We start from the raw sequence: 23,379 nt of genomic DNA on the forward strand, positions 1-23,379 counted from the left end.
GCAGGGTAGCAGGAAGCTCTCCGCACACTCACCGGACGTGGGCTAGGACTGGGTATGGGGGCTCCTGGAACTCGGCAGAAAATCCTACTCGGCGGGCGGTGTGGGGGAGGCACTGCGGAGTGGTGGGGGCCGGCCCGAGGGGCTGGGAGAGCGTCCAGCCCACGCTGCGCCTGGGCTGGGACTCAACTATTTCTTAAACTGAGAAATAACTTTTACATCTCATGAGCCTTATCTCTCAGTCATTTCAGCTCATTATGGTGGTGCACACCTACAATCCCCAGCACTCCTAGAGAATGAGGCAGGGAGATTATAAGTTCCTGTGAAGCCCAGTCAAATTTTCAAAATCCTTCCTCAAAAATTAAAAATAGAATAAAAGGGCTGGAGATGTAGCTCATTGTAAAGAACCTGCCTTTAATCTCTAGTACCAAAATAGAAAATGTACTTCCTACAATACTACAAAAATAACTCTAGCTTTATGAACAAATATATGTTAGGTCCAAAGAGATATGTTAACTATTTGTTAGGTTATATTTTATAATGCAGATAATAATGTGAGTATCTTTGTATTTTCCTGTGTATTCCATTCAGATGAATTAAAACCTAAAGATGAATGACAAAGAGCAAAAGAATATTATTCTCAGAATCATTTCAATTAGCTATTTAAGTATCATGCATGAACTTAATAGATTCACTATAAAAATTTTACAAGGTCACAAATCAGGATGGTATTTTATAATTTGAAAATGCTGTAATGTTCATTCAAAATACTGTCCGGATAATATTTCTAATATATATGTCTTATTGGTGATCAACACATCTGAGGTTGGGACAGAGAAAATGAAGTGAGAGGTTCATCCCTAAGCTCCATTACCTAATTTTAACTCTAGAAGATCACATTTGTACATTGCAAACATTTAAACACATACGCACACTTTTTCTTTGCTTGAAAAATGTTAAGCAAACAGAGAAAATATTTAAATAACTTCTAAATATCAAATAGTAGAAGATCAAATGTTAGTTAACTTTTCATGCTTTGAGGAACACACATTCAACACCTGGCAATATAAAGTAAAAGATGCATAGCCAGAATGGTAATCAATGTTTCAAAAAAAAAATCTAAGAACTTTAAAATAGCTACATACCAATGGCCCCCTCATCTGCCAAGTCTAGCCATGCACCTATTTAACAAGTCCTAGCTACACATGTGACAAAGTCTGCAAAGTATCTAAATCTTGATTTCTTTTTAAAGACTTTTTTAAAAAAATTGCAGTGCCCCAACTTTTAAGTCTTCCCACATGAGGAGCCGCATTACTTCCCTTCGGTCTCCCCACTTGCCTAAATCGTTCACTCTTCACTTTCCAGTGACCGTTTAAAATAGCCTCCATTCCCCAGCTACCCCCTCCACACCTTTCCTTGACCAGTTCCAGTCTGACTTAGTTACTTTTCACATTGCTGAGACAAAATACTCAACACCCGAAAAGTTAAAGGAAGGAAGGATTATTTGGCTCACAGTTTGCAGAGGTTTCAGTTCACAATCAGCTGGCTCCAAGGCAAGGTGGTATGGCAGAGGGGCATCGCAGAAGAGAAACAGCTGAAGGTGTGGCAGGCAGAAGGCAGCAAGCAGCAAGCTTCTTCTTTCCCTTTTATCCTACTGAGGCTACAAACCTGGATGGTGCTACCCACATCCAGGGTGGGGCTCCCATCATCAGTAAATCCATTTGGGCACACCCAGAACTATGCCAATTTCAGTCAATAGACTGATTTTGTACCTCAGACTTTTCATCTCAGTATCACACACCGAAGATCCAGCCAGCTCTGAAAGCCCACCTACAATAGCTCATGAGGCTCTGAGTGGGGGACATCTAGACAAAACGCCCGACATAGTCTCTGTGAGAGAGGAGGGAAATACCTGCACAGAGGTTGGCAATGCCAGGCTGCACACACCCTTCTCGCGCCTTTCCCATCCAGCATCCAGCTCTCGGCTTTCTTCACTGTGACACCCATCTGAGGGGCTCACAGTGTTGTGGCCAAGTTACTTCTCTGATATTACAACAGTCCTAAAGCCTCAGGACTAGGAGATTAGGACAAGTGGGGCTGCATTCCAAAAGCAAACTACAGAAAGTTAGATATGTGACAATCAAGGCTAGAATCCCTCCCAAGCACATGCAGTTGCATGCCTGTAGTCTAGTATGGCATAATACTTATGTACTTTGGGTGTGTCTGGGATTATATAGAGATTTGTGGGCTAAGTACTTAAGCACCCAAATCACACTGCTTTTGCAGGAAAACACATGTCACATATCTTCCTTTTAAAAGCATTAATGACCTTTCAGTTTGTCTATTCTATAGTTCTATAAACGCCCAAACAACCTCATTTCAAAAATAAATGGTCCTTATTTCATCATGAGTGAGAAAAACTAAATATTGCTCTCAGGAAAGAGCAAGTTTTATAAAGCAGTATTACCGATATTGAGGATTTCGTGCCCAGACTCCAGTTCCAACGGAGGCTCCGACAATGACCATTAACTTCCACAGCCATATGGGAGCAAAGACAGCCCAATAATTCCACTGAATGATGCCATCCAGACGAAGGGCCAGCAGCACGGAGAATAGCAGCAGACAGGCATAGATGAGGAATTTACTAGGAGGAAAGTAAAATGATTAGGAAGACTCACTTTTATCCACAGGTCATTCTGAAATGGGAAGGAACAACAGCAATATTTTTCATCATGTAAAGAGCCACTAATTCACCAACTGCTTATTAAAAACTTCTCTATAGTAGACGTACTGTGCTCAGAAGAGAAGCATAAAGGGCAATAAAACAAGTCCCCTGCTTCCAAAGGCTTCCTGAGGAGGGAGCCCGCAGAGCGGCCGACAATGAAGCCAGGAGGCACTAGGCTACACTGTGTTTTGGGCAGGGTGTGACGGGAGCAGGAGGAGGAAATGTGGATTCTGTCTGAGTACTGGAAGCAGAGTAACAACAGAAATGGCTTCCGAGGACATTTGTTCAGAAGACAAGGAAGGAGATGAGATGAAATGAGGAGACACTCTAGGCAGAAGGAGCTAGCTATAACAAGACACGAAGAGCAAAAGAAGTTAGCATGTTCCTTTGGTTCCCTTTGTAAGTTGCAGCCATCTACCCTATTCATATGGTATGCACCTGTTAGTACATGTACCATACTTTCTGTGGCTAAATATGTATATGTACATACCATTCACATCTCATGTAACAAGAAAAGTACTGTAGAGGCTGTCCTAGAAATATTATTTAGAAATTATATGACTGAGGACTTCTGCTTCCAGCCTTGATGTGATAACCAGACTAGAATTCAAATTCCCACCTTACAAAAGGAACTGGACAGGGCCAGTCAGATAGCTCAGCAGACTAAAGCACATGCTTAGGCAGAGTGCAGTGGCCAGGGTTCAATCCCCATTGTGTCATGCTGGTCCTGTCCCCAGGGCATGCTGAGATGACAGTTGAGATTGGGAGTGGTGGTAAGCATCTGTAACCGCAGTGCTTGGGAGGCTGAAAACAGGAGAATCACTGTAAGTCCGATCTACATAGTGAGACGCTGTAGACCCTGTACTAAACACATAAAATAATAAAAAAAGGAACTGGACAAATCCAGCTACAGCAGTGTACCCCTATAATCTCAGATACATGGGAGGCTGAGGTAGGAGAATCACTGTGACTTCAAGGCCAGCCTGGACAACACAATGAATTCAAGGCCAGCCTAAATGACATAACAAAACTCTATTTTTAAAAAAGACTACTAATACTCTCTCAATAGCTGATATTATACAGAAAATAACTGAAGATATAAAATATTGTAACACTATCAACCAGCTTAACTCAAGCGACATTGAGGAAGATTTCCTTTGAACAGCAGAATACACATTTTTGTCAGGTGCACATGGAAAATTCACCAAGGAAGACTAAATTTGGGGCCATAAAACAATTTAAAAAGCACTGAAATCTTAAAAAGAAAATCTGTAAGTACAATGAAATTAAAGTAGCAATCAATACAAACATTGGAAAATTTCTCAAAATAGCTGAAAATTAAACATCACATTGCCAAATAACTCATAGGTAAAAGAAAAAGCCATAAAGATAGTTAAAAAGTATTTTTCACTGAATGACAGTGAAAATATAAAGCAGTACTAAAGAGGAAGCCTAACATCAACTACTTACATTAGGAAAAAAGGTCTCTGCATTAGCACAGCCACTATAGAAATCAGTGTGGAAGCATAAACATTGTATTGTCTCCCTAGTGTACAAACCTGAAAGTGTAAATAAAATCTGAAAGGTACAACAGATACAGTAAAAGGGCAAGAAATTGCTCAAAGGGGAAGAATAATTGGGATGAGGGAAAGGAGAAAAGAAAGAAGGGGAAAAACACGTCTGCATACACACAGAATAGTTAGGATGACTGCACTACTAATTTTTATTTATTTACTGAAGGGAACAGTTAATGCTTAAAATCTTTATTTTGAACAATTTTACATGCTTGTGCCTGGTAATCTAAGCCATTACGCTGAAGACAACAAAGGTGCAATATAACAAGCACTGTTGAATTCCTATCATTTGTTTTTCTTGAAATTCTGTATTGTTTCTAATGTTTTAGCTAGTTTTTAAATTTAATTTTATTTTGAAGAGCAAAAATAAATAGAAAAAAAGACAAGCAGGGTAACATACAACAGTACCTATGTTAGAGATTTTCAAAACAGGAATAGCTAATTAACAATGGTTGTTATAGTATCTCTATTGTCAAATTGGTTGCTCAGATTCAGTAACGCAAGATTGGGAAAATAACTGAATACTGTATTCTCTTTAAAATAAATAAACCACTAAACTAGAACTCTCACATTATCCAACATCGCTACTATGTAGTGGATATCCGAGGAAATGAAAGCAGTATACTGAAGAGATACCTGCACTGGCAACTTTACTGCAGCACCATTAACAATAGCCAAGATGTGCAATTAAACTAACTCTTCATCAAAAGATGAATGGATAAAGAAAATGTGGACATATATCTACTGGAATGCTACTGAGTCATGAAAAATGAAATCATACTCCTTGTGTTAACATGAATGGAACTAGACATCACTATGATACATGAAATAAGCCAGATGTGGAAAGATAACTGTCATCTGACATCACTCTTAGGTGGAATCTTGATCTCATAGAATCTGGGAGCATTATGGTTTTTACTGAGGGTTGGAAGAATAGGGCAATGGAGGCATGGTTGGTCCATAAGTACTATGTCACAGACAGGACAAGGAGCTCTGGTGTGCTGCTGCAGATAATGATAATATACTGTATAGTTCGAAAAGCTGGAAGAGGATTTTGGAAGCTTTCTCCATAAAGAAATGAAAAATGAGAAGATAGCTACGTTTAAACCAAATTAAGGGGGCCAGGGAGATAGCTCCATAGAATAAGTGCTTCCCTGGCAAGCACAAGGACCTGAGTTCAATCCCCAGTTCTGGAAAAAAAAATTAAACATTACATAATAAGTGTGTGTGTGTGTGTGTGTGTGTGTGTGTGTGTGTTGATATACACACTTTTATTGGGTACAACCTTTAATGTATCAGCTATAAATAAACTTGAGTTAAAGAAAGCAATGTTTAGGGCTGGCGGGATAGCTCAGTGAACTAAGTGCCTGCTTAGGCAAGCGCAGGGACCAGGGTTTGGTCCCCAGCACCACATGCCACGCTGGCCCCACCCCTCGGTATGCTGAGCAGGCCACTGATACTAAGCATAGTGGCACATGCCTGTAATCCCAGCACTGGAGAGGCTGAAAACAGGAGGATCACTATAAGTCCAAGTTGCATAGTAAGACCCTGTACCAAATACAGAAAAAAGGTTAAATTTTTAAAAATATAACAGAAGCTCACAAGTCAATGATAAAAACACTAGGAAGAGCAGAAAAATTTAAAAAGTAAATAGGACTAGGAAGATAGGGCTGAGAATCTAGCTTGGCGGTCTAATCACCTGCCTTGCAAGCACAAGGACCCAGGTTCGATCCCAAGTTCCACATGCCATGCTGGCCCTGGATTCCTGTTGCGACATGCTGACCACCAAAACCGGGCGTGGTGGTGCACACCTGTAATCCCAGCACTGGGGAGTTTAAGACAGGAGAATCACTAAGAGTCTGAGTTTGAGCTGTGAATCTGAGTCTGAGCTGTGTAGTGAGACTCTGTACCAAATAAATAAACAGAATGAAATAAATGTAAGCATAGAAATCAATTAAAAACAATAGAAAGACATTAGAGAACAATGAAACTAAAAGATGGGTCTTTGAAAAGCTAAAGAAATTAGTAAATCTATAATTAAAGTGACCAGGAAAAAAGTATACACAAACTACAAAGAATGGAAATAGGGGTATCACTACAAATCCCACAGATACTGAAAGGACAAGAATTGGAGGATATTATGAGCTATTTAATGCTGGGAAATTTTTCAAAGAAACACACTGCCAATGCGAATCAATAGAGAAAAGTGTGTATTTCAGTAAACAACACTGGAATGAATGGGTAAATGGAAATAGTGCTTCGAATCTTAACCCCATAGCACAAAAACTTACATGAAATGGATCAGAGACCTAAATATAACACCCCAAACTATAAAACATCTAAAACACATAGGAAAAAATTTTTGCAACCTAAAGCTAGGCAAAGATTTCTTATATGACATACAAAGTTGGATTTTTCTCAAAATTAAAAACACTCTCTAAAAGATTAAGAAAATGAGAACTAAGACACAAACAGGGAGAATATATTCTCAAACATACACCTAAAAAAGTACTTGTATTCATTGCAATACACACACACACAGATTAAAAACAGATTAAAAACGCCCTCAAAATATAAAATATACAAAAGGCAAATCATATGCAAAGACGACCACTGTTTTCAGTCATTAAAAGTGCCATTTTTATCCACAATGAGATGAAATTAGTCTAGAGGATAGCTAAAACCAAAATGAATGCCAGGTGCTGGCGAAGCTGCAGAGCAACTGTAATGCTCACATATGCTGGTGGAAACACAAAGCAGTACAGACACATAGAAAACATTTCAGCAGTTCTTTATAGAGTTTAGCATGTACCTGTATTATGACCTATCAATCCCATACCTAGGTATTTACCCAAGTAAAAGAAAAAAGAACCCAGAGGCTTGTATTCAAATGTTCATAGAAGCTTTACTCCTAATAGCTACTGAAAACTATGTAAATGTCCATAAACTAGTGAAATGCTGACCAATCGTGGTCCACGTGTTTAATGGAATACTAATCAGCAAGATAAAGCAACAAACCATAAATGCTTACAATGTGGATAAAACTCAAATGTCTTATGCTAAGTCAGGTGAGACTGAAAATGCAATACACTTACAACTCCACTTATTGCACACTCTGGCATAGGCAACATGATTAGACACTGAAAACAGATCATTACAGTTACCACTAGTTTTTTCCTGCCAGGGTCAGGGAAGACTGCCTACAAGGGAGCATGAGGGAAATTTCTGCAGTGACAGGACAGTTCTACATCTGTTGCTCAAGGGTATGGATCTATCAAAACTCAGAGGACTGTATGCTAAAGTGAGTAAATTTCACTGCATGTAAAACATACCTTAATAAATGTGACATCAGGGCCAGGGAGATGGTTCAGTAGAATAAGCCCTTGCCTGGCAAGTGCAAGGGCCTGAGTTCAAGCCCCAGTTCCGCAAAAAAAAAAAAAAAAAGTAAATAAATAAATAAATAAATAAATAAATAAATGTGACATCAACACACACTATCAGCTGGGAATGGCGGCACACGCTTGTAATCCCAGCACTCAAGAGGCTGAGGCAGGAGGATCACCATGAGTTTGCCTGGGCTACATAGTGAGACCCTGTCTCAGAAAAAATTAGGTACCTCATAAGATCGTTTTGGATATAAGACAATGAATGTGAAAAGTGTTTTCTGTAAAGCAGTAAATCAGTAGTTGTAAAAATTCTTTTTAGGGGGCTGGGAAGATAGCTCAGTGGTCTAAGCATCTGCGTAGAAAGCTCAAGGACATGACTTTGATCCCGGGTACTACAAGCCATTCCAGCCCTGGACCCCAGATGTACCATGCTTGCCCTGAAACTGCATGTGGTGGCGCGCACCTACAATCCCAGCATTGGTAGGCTGAGACAGGAGGATCACTATGAGTCCAAACTGTGTAGGGAGACCATGTGTCAAAACAATTCTTTTTTTGTTTTAAAAATTCTAACATTTACAATTCTAAAAGGAGCACTAGTCTCCTTTGTGCTTTGGATGAGTCTTTTAAATCTGTATAACTACAATGCCATGTAGGTGGACAAGAAAATACTGATATACTAAGTTATAAGGCTCTTTCAATGATGTTTCACTATACAATAGCAAAACCAAAATCACATAGGTTATTATCTCCACCTTCTTCATCAGAAGTGTTTTAAGTACTGGGAGCTTTTCAAGTAGTAGTGTTGTATACAGGATTTGAAAGATCTGATTTTCCCAAGAAATCTTAAATTTACCATTTGCCAAAAACACCATCAGTTGTTTCCCTTAAAATAGCAGATTCATTTATGGCATTATCAAGAAAATGTCTGTCGAACACACTATGTACAGTCTTGTCTATTAGTTGTCCTTCCTAATAAAAAAATAGCGTTCCATGAGAACAACGGCATGAGACTCAGACACACAAATGGTTCCCCTGGAGTCAACTGTTGCATGTCAGTCTATAGTAGAAGGCCTTCATGTATTCTTGTTTCACTACTCGGATTGTTAAACTAGATGTGCATTCAAAGGTGAAGATTGAAAGAAATCAATATATTTTTCAATTTCTGAAGCTGGCATTTTAATTGCAAATATGTGGCAGTGAAGAATCCCATGGTCTGTAGCACAGACAACGGCACGACTCTGATTTATGCCCAGGTTATCTGCTGTTTGATCTATCACCACTTTCACATTCCCAGTGCCAACTGGCAAGCCAGAGGAAAACCAAAGGAATGCCTCAGTAGTATTATGAAAGTAAATTTTGATCTTCATGACATTGAGAAAGGGTCTCAACGTCTCCCAGGGGTCTGTGGAAAAGTCTGATAATTGCTGAACTAAATGTAAGGTAGTTACTAATACTCAGACAAAGACAGGCTTTTACAAGAGGCTACAAAGAATAAGAGAACACTGAAGATGCCAAGATAAGAATGACTTAGCCCTTTAGACTTTAGAGAACAAAAGGGCTTATGGTGGTGGCAAAAGACTCACAAGCTAATAGAAGTAGAGCTGTCATAAATTCAGGATGTAAAGAGCACACACAACATTTTCTCTCTCAAAGTTGAGCAGATGTTCCAAAACACAGAAAAATCCATTTGTGAACCCAAGCCTGTGGCTCTAAATATCATTACCCAAACAATGGCCTTGAAAATCAGTGAAATGGAACATTAATAAACACAATGATGACATATGATTCATAAGTAAGTTAGATAATATGTAGAGGTAATTTTTTTCTAAAGGAGTTTCAGCTTAAACGAAAAAGAGATGGAGGGTTAACATTGAACCATGACAGACTAAATTCATTCTCCTCTGTAAAAGAGTTGTATTACCTAATAAAAGTAGTGGAATTAATGAAAATAGAAGTATGGAAATATTTTAAATGTTAGAAAAGTGACTGGTTCTTAATGGAGTTAAAAAATTATAAATAGGTTGAATGTCATATTACATTCTGGCTGCTGCCATACAAAATTACCACAAATCCAGTAGCTTAAAAAAGCACAAACTTGTTATCTTATACTTCTGAAAGTCTAATATGGTCTCACTCTGCTAATCTCTCTCTCTCTCTCTCTCTCTCTCTCTCTCTCTCTCTCTCTCTCTCTCTCTCTGGTGGAACCGGGGATTGAACTCAGGCCCTTGCGCTTGCCAGGGAAGCACTTATTCTACTGAGCCATCCTCCTGGCCCCTGCTAATCTCAAGGTGTCAGGAAGGCTGTGTTCCTTCTGAAGGCTCTAGAAGAGAATGTTGCCTTTCCTTTCCCATCTTCTAGAGGCTGGGCACATGGTTCATCCCTCCATGTTCATAGTCAGCAACAGAGAGTTCACACTTATTCACTTTGAATCATGCTGACCTTCTCTTTTTTCTCCCTTCTCTATATATAAGGATCCTGTGATTAAATTGGGCCTGGCCAGAGAATCCAGAATAAGCTTCCTGTTTTAATGTCCCTGATTAATGAATGTGATTGTACCTACTACATCTCTTGCCATCATTATGTCACATTCCATGGATTAGGATGTGGGTATATTTGGGGGCATCAAAATTCTGCCTACCATACAGGAAGGTCACTTACCAGATTTAAAGATTCTAAATTTGGTGTATTCAGCAGTTATACTTGTAACCACATCAAAGGTCAAACCAACTACAAAGAAAATCCAAATGACAAAAGTTTATTATGCGTGAATGAGGACAAGACAGACAGTTTACTATGGCCACAATTATTTCTTTTTTTTGAGAGAGGGCTCACTATGCAGTTCAGGCTGGCCTTGTGCTCACTTTTGTAGCCTCAAGCTGGTCTTGAACTCACAGGGATCCTCCTGTTTCAACCTCCTGAGTGCTGGGATTACAGCTATGCACCATTACGCCTGGTTCTATGCCGGGGGGGGGGTACACAGCACACCTGGGGTTCCAGGATGGCATGGCATGCACGGTCAGCATGCAGATCGGCGATCGAACTTGGGTCCTTGTGCTTGCCAGGTAGGTGCTTATGCCTCTAGGCTATCTCCCCAGCCCCTATCACAGCAATCTATAATTTGATAAGTGAAATTTTAAGGCAAAAAGCATGAATGTACTAATGGGACTAATAAGGAAGGCTTAAATAATGAAAATCTAAATACATGTCCATAGAATATGGAATCTGACAATTTTTCTTTTAAGAATATATAAGATCAGGAAGGAATGACGGTAGGGGATGAAAAAGATGTGTTGCATATTTGTACCAATTACCCATGATAAGTGTAATCAATATGTACTTCAAACATGCACTAACCAAAAACAAATGTTAAAAAGAAGAAAAAATATACAGAAATATTTTATTGTGGATTTCTACATGCTGCTATTAAACCATGGCAATGTACACCAAACTTCCTGGGGAACTATGGAAATGAAGGCTAAAGGACATAAAACAGCATGACTATATTAAGAATTAATCAGTAGGACAAAAGTGCACTTTCTTTACATACGTAAGCTTTTTTCAGGAGGAGAAATGATTATAGGGCAGCAATAAACAACAAAAACACATAATTTAAAATTTAAAGTAGTGCGTGTGTGCCTGAAATGTGTGAAATTTATGAAGAGGAAATATAGTTTCTTCCCTCAGGATGCTCAAAACTGAACAGTGGAAGAAGGGGACAATGCAGTAAGTAGTAACCATGCATCCCGGCCAACTGGGAGACTGGGAGATCCACTCCCAGAGGAGAGCAAGGAAGGGAGGGAATGTCTAGGCAGCAAGCTGAGGCTAGGGAATTTCATACAAAAGGCATGATGAGTTTTTAAAGTCTGCCACAACAAGATTTGCTGTCTCAGGCAACTGAAATACAGAGTCCGTTCTATAAACCCTGCTTGCTGGAGAGCAGCAAGATGATAGGAGAAAGGGCAAAGGAAGGATCAAGTGAGAGGTTGGCTAGGTAAACACCAGGGAAATTTGAGTATGAAGGTGCAGTGCTGAACAAGTATTAATAGGCAAGAGGGAACCCTTGAGAGACTTCTTAGCGAATGAGTGACAGAAGGTATAAGTAATAAGAAAACAACAACAACCAAAATTGACTGAAGACTGCCTAACCACATGGATAGTTCTGAATACACTGACTTGTCAAGTAGTGTACTAGAACGGACAAGATTATGTAAGATTTGTTTGAGTCTTATATTCCACATGAAAAATAAGCAAACAGTATTATCTCTACTAGACAATACCGAGGTAAGGATTAAATAAACTATTAGAAAGTACTTACTACGGAACTTGGCACTAAGTGAGTAATACTCAATATATCTTGGTTTCCTTCCTTAAATAATGACTAAGGATAAGACATAATACTATCACAGAACATTTAAAACATTACTAAAACACAAATACAACATTAAAGTGCCTGGGCTACTATCAAAGCAAAATTCACAGAAAAGTTACTCCAAAAATTTAAGTAAAAGCAAAAAGCAAAAGAGGAAAAAAAAACCTAATGAAGTGAGTTTCTAGCTAGAATGCGTAGGCAAAAAACAAGCAAAACATGGAAATTAAAAAACTCTAAAAGTAAAAATACACATACAAAAATAATAAGTACTCTTTGGAAAAAAATTAAAGTACAAATGTGATCAGATAAATAAATTTCTACAATAATTTTAAACCATGAGATTTATATAAAGTGTGTTAATGGGGGGAGTATCTTAATTATACCAATGTATCTTGGAGCCAAGTCATATCTAATATGAAGTGCCAAGCCTGGCTGGTAAGTGAGAGATACTGCAGTAACAGAGATAAGAAAATTTAATTTTTTAAAAATGTCATAGTTAAAGCCTGAAGTGCTTTGAGTTACTTCCCAAGAAATATTCACACCAGAGTCCAAGTATAAAAATAGACTTTGCTTAATTTTCCATAAACTACCAAGCAGAGGTTCCAGTATAGTCTAACATTAACTATTACTTCCTAAACGTTTACCTGTCTCAGTCTGTTCTCTGTTGCTACAACTGAACACCATGCACTGGGTAATTTATAAAGGACAGTAGTGTATTTGAGTCTCTGGAGTTTATTCTGGAGAACACCTGCGAAGTCTGAGAATATGGCATTAGTACTTGCTTGGCGTTGCAGGGGGATGTTTTGCTGCTTCTTGTGACACGGTGGTGGCATCGCATGCAGAGACACTGCAATTAAACCCCAATGCTTGGCTGTTTGGGCAACGCTGGGGCAACTTGGCTCGCATGCTTGCTGCAGCACACATGCCATACGTTTGCCACCACTGTCCCAGGTCATTACACTTAGATTCTGCATTCTGCAAAGTCCTAGGGCATGGGCCCAATGAAGCTGAGTTCTTTGCAACTTTACAACCAGGATGGTATTTACTACAGTTTCCAATACCCATTCAGTTTCATTCTAGACCTCATCATATTGACCTTCACTGTCCACATTTATAACATGTGCTCATGACCACAAAGTCATCTCTGAGTTCAAGACTATGGCTACTCGCTACCCTGCTCACAGCAATAGAAAATTTTTCTAGCATTCACTTCAAAACTGTTGTAGCTTACAGCCAGTACCCAGTTCAAAGCCACTCACACATTTTCAGTATTGGTAGAAAAGCTCCACTCCCAGTACCAATTTTCTGAGTGCATTTCCTATTGCTCTAACTTAATAACTGAGACTGGATAATATATAAAATATGATTTCTCAAAGTTCTAGAGACTGGGAAGCCCATGCCTTCAGTGACTGGTAAATGCCTTCTTGCTGCATTATAGTGTGGAAGGTGTGACAGAGCAAGCTACAGCAAGTATGCTACTTTAGGTCCCCTCTCTTCTTATAAAATCTTTAATGTCATCAGGGGGTTCTACCACCATGATCTCCTCGAGTTACAAAGGCCCTGCCTCCAAATACTACTGATCTATGAATTTGGGAATTAGTTTTCCAACACGAATTGTTACAGGACACATTCAAAGCATGATAACATTTTTAAAAACAAATTAATCAACTCATCCAAATTTTTAATGCTAGTTCATGATCACTAAGTAGTGTCACAAGGGCCAAGCCACAAATATCTGCTCAGCCTCAAATTTCCTCTGTCTACTTTGTGGTGGGAGAAAGATTAGATAAAAAGGAGAAGGGTTAAACTTGTATACATTACAAACAGATGACTGAGTGTAAAAGTCCTAGTATCTGTTTTCTGTAAATCAAAAAATTGTAGTCAGCCTCTTTTATATCTACTGGCTCTCTCCAGTGGGAGCTGCTGCCCTAACTGGAGCATTTACACATGCATGACTACGTGCTGGTGTGCACATACACACACCCTTATGCTGGGTGACACATCCCTGTCTAATGCTCAACAGAACAGCTCCAAATGACAAACTGCTCACTGGTATTTCCACAAACTGTTAAAAGGGACTGGACCTTTTACATTGAGCAGAACCTTATTAATGAAATTTAAAATATTTTAATGGAGATTTTAATTAGTTTTACTAAGAGTACTGAAGCAGTAGATATAAGAAAGCACAAAATCCAAATTAAAAAATGGCACTTAAGGAGGACTGGAGAGAGTCCAGGCTAGGAGGAATGTCTGTATTCAAACTAATTACCTGCCATCTATCAGCACTGTGGTCTTGGCTGTGGTACTTTCTCTTCAGTCTGTCTCTTCATCTGATTTCTCATATATTGATTCATAAGATAGGGTCATGTGAAAGCTCTGGGTAAATGACATATTTTTACCTACTATAGCACTAGTAGTATTATGAAAGAGAAAAGTTCTGCCACACTGTAAAAATCTCATTTTGTAATCAATTTTCCTCACTATTAGGGCAGTGGTGACAAAGGGTGAATTATCAGTTATAAAATACCTATATCCAGAGTTTCATTCAAAACTTTCATCTGAAATCCTAGTTATCTTGCCCAGCTAGTACTGACCATCAGACAAGGAAATTAGAAAACCTCAATTTAATAATTAGGAAGCTTAATTTCTGGAATCCCAGGAAACTAACACTCTTCCAAACCAACGTCTCCTCAAATCCCTACAACAAAGATTTGCAAGTGGCACATTTCTATTTGTAGTCAACATCCACTTATTCAGCACATTTCTTCCACATCACAAAATCCTGGCGCTCCAGGCAAGAAAAATATGTGGAGTTGTCAAGTAATAGGAATATAAATGGGGTATACCGATGAATGTCCATTTTGTATCTGTGTATTCAAAGAGGTTGGGATAGATATATAGTTGCATTCTCTTAATGAATAGAATGATTTGTTCTAATGGTGTTTGTAAATAGGATCACAAGTCCGCATCTTGTACAGCAATTAACCACTAAGAAGAATATATGCAGTGTATTATTTGTTGAAACTGTCCTTCCGATTTGATTTGAAACTGTCTCATTGCTATCTGTTTGTCAATAAAACTTTGAAAAAAAAAAAAAAAAAAATAAATAAATAAGTAATAGGAATATAATTTTCAAAATCAAAACGTATACATTCAAATGATACTTCTCTTCTTTAACCATTTCCTTTGGGAGGCAATGTACTAATAGCAGTATGTCATGCTCAAACTATCTATGGAGCTTTTCTCTTGGAAGGCCTTGAAAGCCTGCAGTCTGTTCTTCCTAATGTTGCCAAATCTTCACTGAACAATGGATTTGACTTTTGGAAGCAGCCAAAATCCAGGCAGAGCACAGTTTAGTGAATAAGATGCGTGATCAAATTAGGTGGCACTATTTTGGTTCAAAATGATGTATGATTATAATTTAATGAGACAGATTTTCTTATATGATTCGTAAAACTGACTCTTAAGGAAATTCCAAAGGAGTGAAAGGAATATGTGTAATAGAATAAACATATGTATTTTACTTTCCTCATGTAACTTCCTTGAATGATATATATGAACACATAAGCTCCAGTATCAAGTTTACATTGCTTAATAACCTATAACTCACAAAGAAAAGGTTCCTTAGTATATGAGACCTACTCTGTCATTAAGCGGAAGGACTGGCACTAAACCACAGAGGTGGCCTGGTATTCAGAAAAGAACACAGGCTTCAGAAGCAGATTGGTCTGGATTAGAATCCGGATATGACTTCTTACTGTCTGTGTGAGTTTAGGGACATCACAAAGTCCCTCTGTCACAAACTCTAAGATGTTCAAACTGCTCTAATATCTAATAAGTCAAATTATTACTAATAATCTCAGTAAACTCAAGATAATTTTCTGACTATAGGTGGCTTAATATGATACAACAGATAAACAGTCATGCAAGTGAGGAGGAGTTAGTTCATGGATGGTCCTAGTAAGACATTTGTACTCACAGATTCGAAGCCTGCTTTTTTAAAAGTCTGTAAAGGGAGTAACCACCACTATGTATTTTTACAATACAGGACACATTACCTGCAGCACTCCTACCACACTGACCTTCCCTCCACTGTCTAAATATACCAGGCCCTCTCAAGATCGCATGTCTTTGCTTATGTTGTCTCTGCTAAGACACCGTTCCCGCCCTTTAGTTTGACAAAACCCTACCATGAGCCTTCACAAGCCAGCTTAAAAGTCACTTCCATATGGAACCTTTCCTGCTTGCTCTAGAGTGGCTCTGCCCTTCGTACTCCCATGGCATATGGCTCCTCTCTCTGTAATGCTTCATGCAGTTTCATTTCTTTTTCCATGTCTACTCCCTCCCCCAGGCTTGAGCACTGAGAGGGCAACACTATTTCATTTCTTGTACTTATAACAGCACTTATTTTGGCACATGTAGGAACCTGGAAGAGTCACATGAATGAATATTTTAATGAATGTTCTTTCTTTCTTTCTTTCTTTCTTTCTGTCTTTCTTTCGATGCAGGGTCTCACTACACAGCTCGGACTCACAGGGATTCTTCTGTCTCAGCCTCCCCAGTGCTGGGATTACAGGTGTGTACCACCACACCCAGTTCTATGAAAGCTTTAAATACACTTTTGAAACCACAATTAAAGGTCAGATAGCTGCCTTTAGTGCACTATGACCAGCAATCATGTTTGTTTTTGCTGAACATGATTATTCCCTGTCAAATAAGAGACAAGATGACTTATATAGGCCACAGACTGACTTTAGAAGGTACAGCACATAGGGGGTGGGGAGACAGCTCTACAGTCTAAGCGCCTGATTGGCAAGCCCAAGGACCCAAGTTTAAGCCCCTGTACTGCATGCTATGCCAGCCCTGGAACCCGGGTGTGCCATGCCAGCCCTGAAACCGGGTGTGGTGGCACACACTTGTAATCCTAGCACTGGGCAGGCTGAGACAGGAGGATCAGTATGAGTCTGAACTGCACAGTGAGACCCTGTATCATATATATATATATATATATATATATATGAATATACACCACATAAAAGTTTCTCAAACACTACTGACTTCAACTGACTCCATAAACATACAATAGGACTCCCAAAAAAGACATCTGTTAGCCTTTTCCCAGTCCATACTATCTATGGGATGCACCCTACTCTATAAGGAGCTACCTACAGACAACTCAGAAGGCCTAGCAGAATTCTCACAGTCTTCAGTGCTGCCTAGATACCACAGCTGAAGGGCTTTCTCCGAGCCAGTAACTCCAAGGTATAATGAAGTCTCCAAGCGCTGTAGTGTGCATAGAGTACCTGTTTAATGCCATCTACTCCCAGATCCCCACATTCCAGCGATGTCCTGTGATCAAAGTTTGCCAATTCTGTACAGGTCTAATAGTTTGTCCATTCTATGGAACAGGAATCCCTACTTAGAACAGAGTACATACCCTACCAATAGCTGTTAAGAAGCCTTAAGTATTCAAGGAAGGACTTCTTGGTATCTCTTCCAGCAAGCCTTAACCTGCATGACTAAAAAGAAATTATGAAAAGAAGTTCACGATCAGCCAGTTGTGGGTCAGGTGGAAATACACAGAGGGTCAGTTGGCAGTCCTACACAACTGAGTGCTGACACTTCTGAATCATTCTGCATCACTGCAGTTTGCAGAACCCTGGTAACCCTACAGTGGTTTCAAACTCACTGAGATCTGCAAGGCAAGAAACAAGATCAAGAGCCATAGTTCTGCCTTGGGAACCACCAAAGCCTGACAGTGACTATTTCTAAGGCACAAAATCTACAAATTAAAGGCAGCTACATGTTGTCTTAGCGTCCTGTATTTCCATCTCTCAATGGAATGACTGTACTCTATAGGCGGGAAGAAGATACAAGGAAAGAAAACCAGGCTATAGATTACCAGGACAGCAGCAGCTGAAATAGTAAATTTCTGAATTTCTATTACTGGCACTGGAGAGTTATTCATTCCTCATTCCACAAATATTTATTGAGTCAACCTCTATCCCAGTACACAAGTTACAATAATGATAGAGTCAGCCTTGGTCCAAGAGGGTTTAAATTTTAGTAGGGGAGAGAGATATTAATCAAAAAATCATACAAATAAATGCAAGAGTAAAAATAGTGCTATACTGGAAAAGCATGACACATTACTCAACCTTTACAACCAGGAAGCAGGACACCTGGCTGGGAACTTCCCTCAGTAAGTTTGAGGAGAGTGGAGATCTCAAGGGTCAATAAGGACTAACTAAGTCAGGAGGAGAGGGAAACATTCCTGAAAAAGAGAAGTTTGTGTTGAGGTTCTAGGGTAGGAGAGACATGATCACTTGGCTCAGAAGTAGATACAGAAAGGAAGGCAGAAACACCAAATCTGAGGCCCAAATACAAGGCTCTGCTCTGTCTGCATCCCTAAACTTGCTCCCTAAACATCTGGAAGGCTCTCTCAGCATGGAATAAGACTAAAACATAATGTCAAAAACTAGACAAGCACATATGACATGACATACCAGCAAGTAAAAAAATCATGGCTTGTCACCATGACCTGGCCAATGTTTTCTTGAAAGATCTGTAAAGTAGCACTCTTCTCTTCTGCTGACAATACCAAATCCAGCAAAGGGCACAATAAAAAAGATCCATAAAATTTTTAGTTAGAAATATATTTTAATCCAGGTAGAATTAAGGTACTGATACATAATACTGGTAGCCACTGTATATCTATTTAGGGTATTTCACTATAATTTTCATATATTAGTATTTCAGTTTCTAAAAAACAAAGCTAAGGAAAAATGATTAAGAGCAGCACAGTTTTGCTTCGCCAACTCTGAGAGACTGTTAAGATCACTTGAGGCAACTCCTTGTGGCTTCTGGATTATCTGTCATATTGCAAACAAGTCACAGAACTTTCTATTTGTAAAGCACTTGGCAATCAATCATTAATTCAGCCTCACTACACTGTTGAGAGATTATAACTCACTCTACAGATTAAACAGACAGATTAAGTGGGTTGCCTGAGGACACAAAATAATTCAGCTTTTATTTATCACGCTTATCACTCTCTTCAAACAATGAAGCCACACAAGGCTTGTCCAGCTCCATCAGCAACTCTGTTGCCCAGTAGATCAATCCTAACTCCTAGGAGCAGCAGGGTAAGACACTGAAGTTAGCTGTTACTTGCTCTCAGTAAGCTCCTCTGTGCAGAGTGCCTTCAAGACCAACAATGACAATGACTGCACAGTGACAGGACATCATGAACTGTAAGAGTAATAAGAGCACTTAGGAAGCTTCTTAGGAAGCACTATAAGGCTCATAGCTTAAAACGTCACTATCCCTAAAGAGGCTGCTCCCTACACACACACACACACACACACACACACACACACACACACACACACAGCTCTCACCTCCTTTTCACCTTATCAAGCAGAGAAGACAGTGATCTCCACCAGACCCCACAGACCCCTATGGTCTAGTTCTGCACAGTACAGCAAGCCACCTATTTACCTTTCTTTCTCCTCAAGCTGGGACTGCTCAGCATCTGAATTACCTAGCTGGCTGGCAACACACGAATAATCTATTGTGAAAAAAATACATGGCTTCCCATTTGCAAATAAAGGAAACACGTATTCCTTTCACAGAGCAATGGACTTAAGAAGTTAGTTAGACTAACTCCTAATTTTACAGATGGGTGAAAGAAGGGCACAGAATCAGCAGGTTATGTTTTGGCTCAGCACCACTGACATTTTCTAAGTGACTAAGTACTATGTGCCAGCAAAGGTGAAAGGCGGGCGAGGAAGAGAGAAGAGCAGGACATGCTGTCTGCTTCGGGATGCCCACCACCTGGGGGAGGGAACCCATAACTCTGGAATAGTTGGGCAAGTGCAAGGACATAAGCTTTATTCCTCCGCCAGCGTTTTCACCACAGTGTCCACTTGGTGTTCCCCATGTGGAAAATAAGGACGGCATGCCTACTTCCTGCAAATAAACTTACAGTGAAGAGTGGCGAGCAAAGGTACGCGGAAAGGCTCAGGTTCATGCCCAAAGGCATTATGTAAGGTATTCACATACCCTGAGGCAGACTCCAAGGACTCTAATGTTTCAGACAGCAGTTCAACAGAAATGAAAAGAAATAAGGGATGGGCACAAATCCAGGGAAAACCTCAAGGGTTGACCGGAACTGGAGGAAACAGCTGGGGTGGGGGACAGGGGTGCTGGATCTAGCGAGATGGCCCGGCGCAGAGAATGCAGTGCTGGCAGCGGGGTGAGCGACAACGAAGAAACCGACAGGGAAGTTGGAGCTGGCGCTCGAGGAGGGCAAGCGGAGGGGACTGGCTGCCTCAGGGAGGGCAGGGCTCGGCCCGGGCCCGGGCCCGGGCCCGGGCCCGGGCCGGAGCCGGGGCCGGGCGGTACTAGTTGGCCCGGGAGGAGGAAGCGGGCGAACCAGCGCCGAGGCCGACTGCCTTCCTGAAAGCCGCTCGCACCCGCAAGAAGGCGCGGCAAGCGCCCGGGTGCTCCAGCTGCAGCCTCACGGCCACCGCGCCTCCCGGAGCCCGAGCGAAGCCCGGGGCCAAACCCTGGCGCGTACCCACCTCGGATTGAAGTCCTGGAAAAGGCCCCTCAGGTTCATGGCGAAGAACTTCACCGCCGTGTCCTCCTCCTCCCCACTTCCCCCGCACCGCGCAGCCTGCGCGTTACAGCGGGTTCATGGTGTCAGCGCCAGCCGCGTCCCCGCCGCCGCCGCCGCCGCCGCCGCCGCCGCCGCCGCCGCCCTGAGAAACCTGAGCCACTGCTCCCCCCCCACCCTTCCAGGCTTCCGTACACCGTTGGCCGCGCATGCGCCTGAGCCCCGCCCGAGTCGCCGCCAGGGTAGCCCAGGACCTTAGTTCCCGCACAACCCGCTGAGCAGAAAGCGGGTAGATCCGGACAAGGAGAGGGGGCGTCAAGGAAGCGGGTGGAGACCGCGCGAGACGCTGACTGGGTAAAGGCCTGAGAGAAGGGAGTGAATCACCCAGAAGTCCGGCGGTGAGTACTTCGGAAACACTTGTCATCTTGGCTCGGACTGCTCTGTGGAGATTGCTTGGAGTGAAAGCCGAGGGGTGGTACGTACTGGCAACGAATGAGAAGTTGTACTGTGGCGATCTCATCTCATCGCAGGTGCCACCTGTCAGGTCTGTCACCAGGATCCCATAGTTTGCATATCATCTTCACTTCCAAGGCCCAGGCCAGCATGTCAAGATAAGCTGGCCATCTCAAATTGAAGTTACTAGGCACCAAAATCATCTCCCTCCCATCAGCTTCCCCCCTTGGGTTTCCTCTTTGTTGGCAAGTGGCCTATTTAAGGGAATAGCCAAACCAGAAAATCCTATTTTTTTTTTGGTATTATCACTTTTTTCACCTAATTCAGCCTCTGTAAGGACGGTGTAGACTTTGTGGTCATCTCTGACTTGGCCTCTTCCTCAGCTTCTGGCCATCCTGCTTAGAAGTGCCAGGTTCACCTTACTCAGACAAGTCAACACCTTTGAGCCTCAGCTTTCTACAAAGTAGACATGATAAACCTACTTCCCCAGCTTGTCAGCAAGATTTAATGAGAGCATGCATACCATGTTTCCTGATATACACCAGGTACTCAAACACTTGCTAGCTGATACTCTTTTTTTGTTTTGTTTTGGTTTTTAGCTTATACTCTTTGAACTGTCAACTTCCTAAGGATTGTTTTTGATTTTGGAATTCAAGAGCAGGTCAACCTCACAGCGAGTGACCTGCTCTTCTTTCTTCACTTACAGTGGATTTCAGATTTTCACCAGCACAGCAGTACCTTAAATATGATTTCATTAGGGATAATAGCTGTACTTTGTTACAGTAGCAGAGTTTCATAAATGGCAGTTTTATACTAGTTAGCCCTGAGGGAAGCTTGTGAAGATCACAATTGTGAAAATGAGAATCATACTTTGCTGTGATGTATCACCTTTCTTCTGAGGACTTGAAAACATTTCACAAGGGGTAATTAGGCTTCCCAACACTTACTGGGGAGTGGATATTATTATATGAGCTGGTTTTAAGGATGAGTAACCTGAATCAAACTTTTAGCTGTCAAAGCACCAGATCCCTGTCCCTGAAATTTTGGTCCTGTTCTCATGTTCGTCCTCCAGCTGATATCCAGTGTCTAACCTCAAGAAGGTACCCAAGGAACACTGAAATGCAGAAGAGGAACTGGAGCACAGAGAAGCTCGTATAAACGCCCAGGAGCACCTATCTGGTGGGAAAAACATACAACTCAATGTCCAGTCAAATCTGCGGTCAAACTGCTGGAAAGGAGAGACTGCCGGAAAGGAGAACCTGTCAGTAGTCAGGATGGCCAGCACCATCTTAATTACTGATGGTCTCACCCAAAGCAGGCTTCAAAAGGTGTGGTGTCTTGTCAGTTCAAACACTTGAAATACCAGGCATTATCATTTTCTCGAAAGTTTCATAGACAGCGGCCAGGTAGGCTGTGTAGAGTCCAGGTGCAACTTTTAGTAAGGTCTCAGGGAGTCTTTGGAGCTGAACCAGTGCTGTGTGTGCCCACACATTCAATTTTAGTATTCTTTACAGAGATGACTAAGCCACAGAGACTGTCTAGCCTGTATAATAAAACACTGATATACAAAAAAGTTTTCAGTGTATTCTTTTGCTGTAACAAGCTGAATTGTCAGGGGAAGTGTATGAGCCTGTCCTTGAAGACATATAGGAAAAATTGGACTATCTCAAGGCCTCAGATCACCAGACTTCAAGCAGTAGATCCCTCCACTGCTAACTACACTAGAGGCCTAGCCATGTCTTCTATCAGTGCTGTCATCGAGCCAAAAGCTAGAACCTCCCAATGCCCACCCTCTAGAAAGTACAAAATTCCTTCTGCTAATCCATTTCCCACATTTTGTTGTGTTCCACCCTGGGTGGAGGTATAAAGCTTTACTGGCCTGTGTAGACAGACCCACTAGGGACCTTAACACTGAGAAAAGACCCTGGGCCATATGCAAGATTAATATTCCCATCTTTTCCTTTAGCAAAGTTTTTATTTATTTGTTGTTAGCTTCTGGGCCCATCTTATAAGTTCCTACTTGGTAGATCCAGACCTAGCTCAAAAGATGCAGTGACTTGCCCAAGGCCCTCAAGATGGTCAGCAGCCGAAGTGCTTCTTTAGACTCAACCATTCATAACCATATTCCTCAATAACGTAAAACAAGGAATAAAGTTGTGAAAGAAAAGAACCACAGGAAGTGAGAGAGTAGCCTGAGCAAAATCAAAGGACACATGTTTTCTAAGGGAAGGGTTACCTTTCCAGAGGTTATAGTT

The 23,379-nt window shown here is 41.0% G+C and overlaps 1 protein-coding gene and 1 long non-coding RNA gene across 3 annotated transcripts in view; one reads left to right on the forward strand and one right to left on the reverse strand.

Moving 5' to 3' along the window:
- Positions 1 to 20,826, reverse strand: part of Tmem185a (transmembrane protein 185A) — a 41,449-nt gene extending 20,623 nt beyond the window's left edge. Inside the window, exons 1-2 of one of the 2 annotated variants that reach the window (XM_004646014.2) lie at positions 20,637 to 20,825; positions 2,465 to 2,641 (exon numbers count right to left, since the gene is read on the reverse strand). In XM_004646014.2, the coding sequence (XP_004646071.1) occupies positions 2,465 to 2,641; positions 20,637 to 20,674 (215 nt within the window). In that variant the 5' untranslated portion in view covers positions 20,675 to 20,825. Of the gene's footprint in view, positions 1 to 2,464; positions 2,642 to 20,636 lie in introns of both variants that reach the window. The other variant, XM_023706284.1, reaches the window with a different exon arrangement.
- A 119-nt stretch (positions 20,827 to 20,945) lies between these two features.
- LOC111813971 lies at positions 20,946 to 22,662 on the forward strand. Its single transcript, XR_002819075.1, has 3 exons — positions 20,946 to 21,069; positions 21,508 to 21,669; positions 22,197 to 22,662. It is a non-coding gene; the product is annotated as an uncharacterized LOC111813971 (long non-coding RNA).
- Positions 22,663 to 23,379: the final 717 nt, after the last annotated feature.

This window comes from Octodon degus, unplaced genomic scaffold (genome assembly GCF_000260255.1).
Source record: "Octodon degus isolate 3935 unplaced genomic scaffold, OctDeg1.0 scaffold00249, whole genome shotgun sequence".
Classification (NCBI taxonomy): domain Eukaryota; kingdom Metazoa; phylum Chordata; class Mammalia; order Rodentia; family Octodontidae; genus Octodon; species Octodon degus.